General features: G+C 44.1%; 1 protein-coding gene across 1 annotated transcript; it reads left to right on the forward strand.

Moving 5' to 3' along the window:
• Window positions 1-4,936: 4,936 nt before the first annotated feature.
• Window positions 4,937-10,858, forward strand: LOC125885940 (protein phosphatase 1 regulatory subunit 29-like). The gene is made up of 4 exons (XM_049571800.1): window positions 4,937-5,405; window positions 7,000-7,149; window positions 7,409-8,403; window positions 9,144-10,858. Exons 1-4 carry the CDS (start codon window positions 5,214-5,216, stop codon window positions 10,729-10,731), a joined length of 2,925 nt encoding a protein of 974 aa, XP_049427757.1. The 5' UTR covers window positions 4,937-5,213; the 3' UTR covers window positions 10,732-10,858.
• Window positions 10,859-11,130: the final 272 nt, after the last annotated feature.

Below are 11,130 nucleotides of genomic sequence, written 5' to 3' on the forward strand. Positions count from 1 at the left end.
CAGTTAATATGGATAAGAAAAGGAAGGTGGCAATGAGGAGGCAAATGATCAAGTCAAACTGTATGTCAGAATACAGATGACAGTCATTCACTCTGTGCCAGGGCTTTACTTCTCTGCACTTCACAAGAATGCTTCTTAGCTGAAATCATTCACCCTTGGGCTGAAAATGGAGCATTGAATTATTTGAATGTTTAATGCAAAACATGAGTGATTCTTTAATTATTTGGGAAAGAATTGTAACTCCCGACCATTTTTGCTCAAGGGAAACTTAGATGTTTAGTTTTAAGCAACAGAAGATGTCTTGTATCTTGAAATGTGTGGATTTGTGGGGACAGTCAAAAGGCGTACACAATGGATCCAGTGCAGCCATTTAATGAAGAACCAGTAAACTGTTGTTGCCTGACAAACTATAAAGCCCCATTTCCACCGAGCAGTACGGTACACTACAGCCCAGTTTGGTACGTTTTTTTTTTCTGTTTCCACTGTGAAAAGTTGTGGATGGTTCCAACGGAACCGTTCCCATATTTGGTCCCCCCTCTGTTGGGGTACCTAGCACACAGATCTGGTACTAAAAGGTGGAGCTGTGAACACTGCAGTCTGTTGATTGGTCAATAGAAGATGTTCACTCTGCTCAGGGTTGAGATGTAGCTGGTTTTGAGGCTTATATAACCCCTGTTCCTGGAGAGTTTTACCTATATTAGTAAAATATAACTTTAAAAAAAGATTTTTTTGCTGCCTCTCGCAGCAGCTCGAGTTGGAGAAAAATTCTTGCCATACATTTACTTCAACTTGACAACTAAACTGCCAGTTTCTCCTGTTCTCCACCAGCGAACATCTGTCTGATCTGAGCTCATCTACTAGTGTTGTGTCGTTCACAAATGAATCGTTCAAAAGAACAAATCTGTTGAGTGAATGTACTGAACCGAATCACTTCTGGAACTGATTCGTTCATTCCTCAGTTCAGTTGAGCTCAGCAGCGAGCATGCAGGCCGGGAGTGGAACTGCCGATTCGGTCCGTGCGAACGAATAATCACTCGGGAGTCGTGAGGCAGCCAGGGTGCAGGGAGGGACTGCCTCCCGCATGATGAATCACTCGGTGAATGAGTCACTCGGTGAAAAAATCAGTTGGTGAATGACGTAACCCCGATCCCTGAGTGATTCAAATCATTTCTTCTCAGCGATACACTTTCATAGGGACCGTTTTCTCCAAGCTAACAGCTAATGTAGCCAGGAGTCAAGCCACATGAACACAATCATGCACCCACTGTTTTAACAGACTTAGCTTCCAGATAAACAAACTTAAAACGTGAGGCTGGCCAGTAACAAGACTCTCCAGTGCAGGGCAGATACAGCAGCAGCTCAGCTGTGTATCAGTTCAGTGAGTCGGACTACACAGTACACAGTCAGGGCTCTTCCTGCCAAGCACTGAACGATTCGGTGAACGAATCTTTTGAACAAATCTTTTAAATGAACTGATTCTAGTGATTCAGTAACAAATAAAGAACTGCTTTGCCCATCACTATCATCTACCATCACAATCACACTCTTTCCCTCACTCAATTGGCACACACTCCCACTCCCACTTGCCACACCCATAATGAGTGGGTGTGTAAATTATATTGTGTGTACATACATCAAAACAAATAAAGCTATACAGCCAATGATGTTGCTTTCATATGGCACTCTTTCTTTTGTGCCTTTCCTCTGTCCACCAACATGGTAAATGGCCTGATGATCTTACAGGCCACTGCCAACAATTTACCCACATATGGCAGGTGGTGGGTGCTAATTTCAGACCCTGCCCCATCACTGTCACCACTTTGGTGTTCCCTTAACTTTTCATGTCGTGTCAATGTCTGATGAAAATTCCAGTTTGTCCAGTTGATTTATGACTAGAGACTAATGATACTCCATCAGCCTTAACTGCACTTTGTGTTTTGTGCTAATTAGCATATAGTGTCAATCTGTGTTATCAGTTTAATGGAAATTTAGACGTGTGTTTGATGTTTTTAGCAAAAGAAAAAGAAACTTTGATGCTAACTATTCAGTGGAGCTATGTTTTTGCAGTGAATGTCTTTAAAAATCTTGCATGTCAATCAAACAGTGCCTGTGAGGTGTATGTCTCTGAAGATAATGTAGTTTTTTGTGTAAGTAGACAGTCTATTGCACCACAAAGGCTATTATCAGCTGATGATATGAAGTGTTATAATGTTAAAGCTTTCATCACCCTGAATCCCTGTTGAACCAACTATTGATAGAACATGAAAAAGGACATTTAGTCATGAAGCACTGCAGATTATTACATTCAATATCACTCTGAGATTCATAAAATCCTACTTTATCCTGTGATTATCCAATGAGGACAAGAAAGCACACAGAGAACAAACCCGTTCCTCTCAGGGGCCCTCAGCCTCTGAGAAGAATGGCCCTGTACTTAGGGAACTTTCCGTTTGTTTCTGTGACCTGACATCATTAGTGTTGTTTGTCAGATGCAAAGCTTTAATTAAAGCCGAGCTAACACGGACAATAATTAAACACAAAGAGAGCTGGGTTTGGAGAAGAAAGGGAGGGGGGAAATAAGGCTGTCTCTTCCTCTGGCTTCTCGTCAAAATAAGACCAATGGCAAGAATGTGATAAAAGCAGCGAGGGGGGGTGATAGCACACAAAAGGTGTCAGGTTGTGTTTTGGCAATGAAGCATATTCATTTGTGTTGCTAGTTGAAAGGCAGCAGAGATAAGCAGCCTTAAAACAATGCTGGCAGAGGAAAGAAAGGGACAGAAAAGAGAAAGAAGTCGACAGACTGATGAAAAGAAATATCAAGATGGAGAGAGAGACAGGAGACTGACCCAGATGATGAGACAGACTGGGATAGTGTGGTCAGGATCATTACAGCATTATAAATAAAAAATACAGTGCTGATATTAGCTGTTGTGACTGGACTCGGCAGTAAACAACTAGCTTTGAAATGAGTCTTGACTGACTCGTCTTTCATGTTTGCAGAGCACAGTAAATACCATGTCAGGGTAGCAGTCATGTCGTATCAGATATGCTGTAAATATGAGCTGCCGGAGGGGGAAAACAGCCTAACGGTAATCACAAGCAAGACACAGTCATTTTTTTGTGGTTTCCAAAATCTTCTTAAATTGCTTAAGTGTGCCAGAGACTTTGCTACATTCCCTTAAACACCGCTGAAAACAAGGACATGGATGATTGTATCACCACATCGTGACACAAGACTTGGAGTTGTCTTCAAAGCGTGAGAAGAGAAGGAATTCAGAAACTGGATGAAAGAAGGAGAATGAGTATCTGTGTCAGTGTGAGCGTGGCCGTTATGATCAATGTCCAAATCATTGTTTGATAAATAATTCAGTTTGTTTGCTTCTTTTCATCACAACATGCCATGAACCAACGCTCACATTCACACATATGTGCTCTACTTCACAGCAGTTCAATCGGCGGAATGAATCCTTCAAAGTCGTATACATTACAAATGATTAATGAATGACTTTCATAATTATCAAGGTGAAGAGGGGTTACTGCAGCTGTTGTTCCACTGAGCTGACGCTGTAAATTGCTTTTTTTGTGGGTGTTTTATTTGACACGCACGTAAGGATGACAACGGTCCCGGGTCAAAGGCAAATTGAAGGCCTGTGGTGGAGGAATTGAATTGTCAATATCAATTTCATGGAACAATTTGAAGAGAGGACTGAGAGCTGCTTGGGGTGTGGTGTGGCAGAAATGAGAAGTGACTGGGAGGCTAACTGAGCTGCAAGTCGGGACAGAGGACGAGGAGGAAGAGGAGGAGGAGGAGGACAGGCTATTAGAGACGGGCTAGTTTAACAGCGGCATCCAAAGTTGGCTCCCATTACTCCTCAGTAGATTGGGTCGCAGCATGTCATTGCTTCATTTCTTGTAGGTTATGTTTTCTTCATCTGGCTGAGATAACCTAAAAAGCACAGAGGGGGAATTTATTTGGAAGTGAGATAGAATACTTAAAAAAGAATCCATCCCTCAGTTGTTCTTAGTATCAATTCCCTGTCATTCATGTTGTGGTTAGATAACTTTTCCCTGGGAGGGAATCAAAACTTTGGAAACAAATTAAAAGAGTCGGGGCTGTGGTGATGAGATACATAATATTTTATGCTGGATTAGAGCCTAATCCACGGTTAATCCCCTGAGAAAGGTAAATAGCTAAATGTCAGCGAGTATCCTGTTAAAACATGCAAATTACAACAGCCTCCTCTGTTTGCCACTTAGCCCATCTTCCCGTTCTCACCCCTATATAACTGCAGCTATTAAATTTTTATTGTTTCATTATGCACCTCAAAGTTGAAATAATAGAACCGCAGCTGCAAGCTGGTGAACCTCGTAAACAATGACGAAACCAAAGAAAAGCGACGTTGCTTTCATAGTCCCTGCAATTTCCATTTTTATTGGTGCATCATATGCTAATATCTCAAAGGAAGAGCTGCAGTTTATTCTCATACGGGGCTGTTATTTTCACTAACATGAACAATTACAGAACATAAAAACCCTGGTTTAATTTGAAAAGTCAAAATATATTTCTCTGGGCTTTATTAAGACTTAATGAAATAATCATGGCAGTTAATGGATTTATTACTGTGGTGCATTACCTTGAAGGGATTGGGTAGCATGGGTATTAGATTCATATACCTTTTTTTTTTTTTACACTGTGCTTTTAGAAATGAGACCTAAACTCAATTAATTCAAAACCATCGGGGGATATGTGAACTGTATTACAATTTTCTGCATACTCTTAATCATTTTGTCACTATCACTATTAATGTTAATACTCTCCCCTCCCCTCCCTCTCTCTCTCCCCCTCCTTACCTATTTCTCTCTCTGTTATATAGGCCTTCTGCCTTTCTCTGGGAAGGAGTATATCCTCATCTGTCTTGTTAAGGCGTACGGTTGTCAGGGGCCATGAGTAGCTGCTGGGATGACAGTCTCCAAAACCCTTTGACGTGGAACACCTAAAATGGGGACAGGACATGCTGCAATGCTGCAAGCTCAGCTCTAATCACCGTGAAGACGCCCTTCCGTTCACCTTTCTCTCTACTTAGATTTGGCCTGCTTGCCCCTGACCTGCAGCCCTTCCTGATTTGAAACTGCTGCTCGCTGCCTCCCTCCCTCCAGCTCCTTTCTTTTCCTCCTTTCTACTGAGGCGATCTCAAACAGTCCTAATCCAAACCATGGCCAGCAGACTCCGTTTGTCCTCCCTGTTTCTCTCCCTCCTGCTCCCTGCACTGTTACTCCTCCACCTGCCCGGCATGGTGAAAGGGGACTGCTGGCTGATAGAGGGGGATAAAGGCTACGTTTGGCTGGCTATCTGCAGTCAGAACCAGCCTCCATACGAGACCATCCCCCAGCACATCAACAGCACGGTCAGTATGAACTTATCTATCTGTAGGCCTTTAATACCACCACAGCAGCCACCTCTATTAAACCATATGCCTTCATGCATTCTGAGCTATGATGGTGTAAGCCACAGAGCGCATGCCATTAATAGTGATAGTGGCTTTTGCAAAGCTGCAAGTGATCTAATGTTCACTCAGTATAATACTTGTGATTTATTGTTTGATTGTTATGATTGTGATATGGCCACAACTGAGTATTCCTTATGTAATTTAATCATTTTGAGATTATAAATCTGCATGTTGCATTATTCTTAATCAAATTCACTTCCAAGGTTATATTCAGTTGTCCACTGAAGGTGACAATAGCAGCAATAAGAAGCTGTATTATAATTCCAAGTGTACTGAAATTCTTGTGACCCAAAATTAATGGTTTTGTTAATTTTGGACAAAGAGACTAACGTATCATCCACCACAAACCATGGCAAAAGTGCAGAGGTTGCAGTAATGCGCCTGGCCATGATTTAACTGCTGTTGACTTGGCAGCTAAAGGCAAGCACAAATGAGAGAAGACCCAAAACTATCCAGAGTTATCTCAAGTACAACTTAATTCTCTAAAATATATGTAGATGATGGTCCCTGCTCCATCTATCTTTCAGCTAAGGTCTCCATGGCCTTGAAAATGTTGAAGAATTCTGCTGTTAGGTATTCTAGATCTGCCTTAATTATATCTCCAAGACAAGTTGAATTAGCTAATGTTTTGTGCCAATGCTACTTGTTTATGTAGTGGCCTGCTGTTATATATTACAATACAAGTGCTAAGTATTTCAGTTACCATCTGATATGTGTTGCGTAACTGATTAAAACTGAAAAATAATACAGTTGGGTGCTTTAAGAAAGCTGTGTATGACATACAGGGCATATCTATGATTTAGTCTGAGCTGTGATTGACTGCACATGGTTCTCAACATGTAAGCGGCTGAGCTGGCAGCTAGCAGCTAACGGTGCTAATAGTGCGACCAGGGTGAGCATTTTGTTTTGTGACAATGCTACTGTGGTTATCAGCAGTGACTGTTCATTAATCACTGTGTGAGCACAGTGCAGATTGGTGCCGATTAGCGAGCCAGTGGAATACTTACAGAGATCCACATGCACTTACATGCATCAGACTGTATACCATAACAATGACCAGAGAAGCTTGAATTACAACAAACAGAGGGAACGTAACTCCATTCTTTGCTGAGGACACCATTACTCAACTAACCTTTACATAGCAATTATTTGTTTGTACCTGCAAAATGCCTGTGTGTTGTACACAGAACTTTTAATGTTAACAAGCAACTACATTCCACTCCTAGTATCAACATTTACCAGTTCTAGATATCTCAGGCGGGATGCTCAGCTGCTTGCAAACAGGCTGGGATTAACTAAACGAATTTTGACCAGATGTATAATTGTAAAAATACTCATTAGGTAACAAACTTGTATGTTTCAAAGTGCAATATGCTCTAGGCAGCTATTTTGACTAAGAGTTAGGTCTTCCTCTATGGCTACCAAAGGTTGCAATGCATCATCATCATCATCATCATCATCTCAAAATCATCTGCTTTCTCGTCTTCCATAGGTTCATGACCTGAGGCTGAATGAGAACAAACTTAAGGCTGTGCTTTTTACCTCCATGTACCGCTTCACAAACCTTACCGACCTCAATCTTACCAAGAACGAGATCAGCTACATTGAAGATGGGGCTTTTGCTGGACAGGCAAACCTACAGGTCTGCATCTAAGAACACAACTCTGTTTTTTTTATATATTTGTTTATTTCTAATTTAAAGTTTCACAAAACTCTAGTTTCCAAGTTTGTACAGTTACAGAAATCTGACTGAGTGATGGGTCTAGTCTTCATAATGCATATCCTACTAAAGGAAATTGAAAGAGAATACCTTAAGACATGCAGCAAAATTTTAACAATTAGTTTTGTTGTGTCATGTTTTATTAAAAATTTCAAGGGGTTACTCTTTCTTTTTGTCTCAGGTTCTCCAGCTGGGCTACAACAAGCTGACTAACCTGACTGAGGGCATGTTGAGAGGTCTGGGTCGAATGCAGTGCCTCTTCTTGCAGCACAACCTTATTGAGGTCATTGCCACCAATGCCTTCTGGGAGTGCCCCAGCCTCAGCAGCCTGGACTTATCTTCCAATAAGTTGTCCCGTCTTGACCCATCTACCTTTACTGTCCTCACCAGGCTGATGGTATGTGAACTAGCAGGAAACCCCTTCCACTGTGGCTGTGAGCTCTACAGCTTTCTTACCTGGTTGGACTCTTTTAACAATGTCACCCACACCTACGACCGCCTTCAGTGTGAAACCCCTCTGGAAATGACTGGTTATCCACTTTTGAGCCCGCTGCCCGGACATGGAAGAAATGCCCGTTACACTCTTTTATCCATGTGTCGCGATGGTGTGATAATTCCAGGGATGACCTCCCAGACACCAGATCAAGATGGTTCAGGCATGGGTTTGGACAACCCAGATCAAGGTCTGTACCATCAACCAACCATATCGTCCACAGCTGACCCCACCTACAGCCATCAGATTTCCATGAAGCTTCACAGTGTCTCCCTCTACACTGCTTCTGTAGTTGTGCAGATACCACGACCATTCAATAAGATGTACGTCCTCTCCCAGTACAACAACTCTTGTGCTGAGGATATCAAGCCCCTTACAATGACGAAGGAGACAGTCAAATTCGACCAACTAAAACCACACACGAACTACACTTATTGTGTGGCTTCTTTGATCAAATCTCATCGCTACAACCACACCTGCCTGTCCTTTACCACAAGAGCTGTGGAGCCAGGAGACCAGCGAGCCAAACCATCCACAACTACCCACTACATCATGACCATCTTGGGATGTCTGTTTGGCATGGTCATTGTGCTTGGATTGGTCTATTACTGTCTCAGACGGCGACGCATCCAGGAAGAGAAGCAGAAAGCCATAAGCGTGAAGAAAACTATTTTGGAGATGAGGTACTAGACAGTTTTTAATATTTGTTACAACCTTATCGCCAGGAAAAAATGCCGGCATTCTGTGTTGCTGCAAACCACAGATACGTTCCATTTGCATCTTATTATTTAGCAGATTCACTGAAACTTTATTTTTCAACAAAGCTGTGGTTAACGTGTGGTTAGGTCCACATGCAGAAATCACTTCGTTGTGGTTAGAAAAAGATCATGTTTTGGCCTAAAATACCCAGGTTGAAGTGGAAGTCTTGAGAGCCAAATTGCAAACTTTTTTTTTATGACAATGAATTGTTGAAGAGCCACTTCAAAGACAGTGACTGCATCTGACATGTTCAGCCGCAACAGAAATGAGAACTACTGTATCTCTTGGGTAAAATTTATTTCTTTGGAATAATTTATGCTAACGCCATCAGTCCATTAGTTGTTTTGCTGCATTGCTTTTTGATATGAAATCCTGAAAAGCCTCATTTATTTTAACTACAAACAATTTCCCCCAACCACACTCTTTATCGAATGCCATGCTATTTTTCATAGTAGCTTTGAGCTTTAATTAAAACAGCAAGGATTCTGTCACCCCATGGCATCACTGAGAGGACATATTAAATCTAATTAACTTTTAAAACGTAGTAGGTCCAACAAAATTTTGCACTAATGCTTTTTAGGATAATGTGCAAAATGCTGTACACAAAAATGAGATGAGATAATGAAACTATGATTTGTGTTAAAGAGAATGTGTCCCTCTTCAGGTATGGCCCAGAGGCAGCTGCGGCAGTGGCAAAAGACCCAGGTGCCATGCAGCGTCTCCAGGAGCAGGCTCATCACCAGCACCACCATTCAGGAGGAGCAGGAGGGAAGCTGCCCCAGTCTGCCTCCTCCAGCACAGGCATGCTCCATGGCTCAGCCAACACTAGTTCTTCCCGCCTCTCCACCTTGCCGCAGGTGGAAAAAATGGCTACTGCCTTCTCTGAGGCAATGGGTGGCAAGGGCAACTACATGGATGTGAGGACGGCGGGAGTGGTGGGGGAAGGCAGGGAGGGAGGGGTGGGAGCTGGAGGAGCGGTGATAGGAGGGGACGTAGTTGTGGATATGCGAGGTGGGGCTGAGAATGGGACAGAGGCTGGGGAGGATTCAGATGACGATGGCCGTGGCTCAGCATCAGAGATCTCCACCATCGCCAAGGAGGTGGACAAGGTCAACCAGATCATCAACAACTGCATTGATGCCCTGAAGCTGGATGCCTCCGCTAATGTTGTAACCACAGCTGACAATGGCAACTCTGTGTCCTCCGCCCAGCCTCCAGCTTGCATTGCGTCCCTTCCCCGTAACCTCCTGCCTCTCTCTCCAGGCCACCCTGGAGATCAGATCATGGCCTCCTCTCCAAAGGTGCATCCAAAGTCTCACCCCCAGCCTCATCCTCAGCCACATCCTCAGCCACATCCTCAGCCTCATCCTCATCCTCAGCTACATCAGCCACCTCACCCTCCTTCCATGGCTCCAGTGCCCCTGGTAATGCCCCTATCTGAGCGGCCGGGCATTAGTGGTGGGGGGTTCCTCTCCCCTCCTTACCGTGACCCACCCCCAGCTAATGCAGTGCGGCCCCTCCAGAGGCAGTTGAGTGCCGACACTGCTGTGGTGAAGAACCGTTGTGGTGCCCCTGCTGCAGGATCTGTCAAAAGCAACAGAGTGTACAGTGTGGATATCCCTGAGCAGCGCAGTGATCCTCCCAAGTACCCAACAGAAAAGAGTAGCCCTGTGGGTTGTAGTGGAGGTGGTGGAAGTGGAGGAGGTGGTGGAGTGGGGGGCTGCAACGGGAATGGGATGGGAAACATAAATGGTGGTGGGGTGAGTGTGAATGGGGGCGGAATGGGATGTAATAATGGAAGTGGGGGTGGAGGTGGGGGTGCAGTGGTTGGCCCCGGACAGCAGCAGCACCACTTGGAAGTTCAACCAGACTACCACAGCTCTGAGCACCGCCACTCCTTTCCTGCACTCTACTATGAGGGCGGCAACGACTCTCCCTCTCCGGCCCAAAAGGCCTCATTCCTCAAGCCACTGGGCCGCACCAAGAGGGATGCCACAGCCACCTACTCCCAGCTCTCACCCTCTCGCCACCACAACTACAACTCTGGCTACTCCTCCAGTCCAGAGTATTCATCTGAGAGCACACTGCGGATCTGGGAGCGATTCCGGCCTTACAAGAAAAGCCCCAGAGAGGAAGCATCTTATATAGCGGCAGGCCATGCCCTACGGAAGAAGGTGCAGTTTGCCAAGGACGAGGACCTTCACGACATTTTGGACTACTGGAAGGGGGTTTCAGCCCAGCAGAAGCTGTGAGCCAACGAAGCTAAGTTGAATGCTGTAAGGGAGATTGTGAGGTTGGATGCTAACAGCAGACTAATAAAGGGGAATAGATGTTAATGTAGCAAGACGGATGATGAAGTTTCCTCTGAGCTGTCCAGTGACATGGGTCAATGCCCTGCTGGATCCAGAGTTGATTGGGTGATTTTTCTTTGGATCTGATTCTATGATAATCCATTGCCTTTTTAAGAGGTTGTTTCTGAGGTTGGCTGTTTTCATCACAATACTGAGTGATAATTGACCAGAATCAAGCTGACCAGACTACCTCATGCTGGGCACTTTGGTCCTCGCAGGCTTCTATAGACCCGCTGAATCCCCACTAATGAGCAAAGAAAAGGTGGTAACAAGCAAATGTCTTCTACCTCATTACTGGTA

The sequence above is a fragment of the Epinephelus fuscoguttatus genome, linkage group LG3, assembly GCF_011397635.1.
Source record: "Epinephelus fuscoguttatus linkage group LG3, E.fuscoguttatus.final_Chr_v1".
Classification (NCBI taxonomy): Eukaryota; Metazoa; Chordata; class Actinopteri; order Perciformes; family Serranidae; genus Epinephelus; species Epinephelus fuscoguttatus.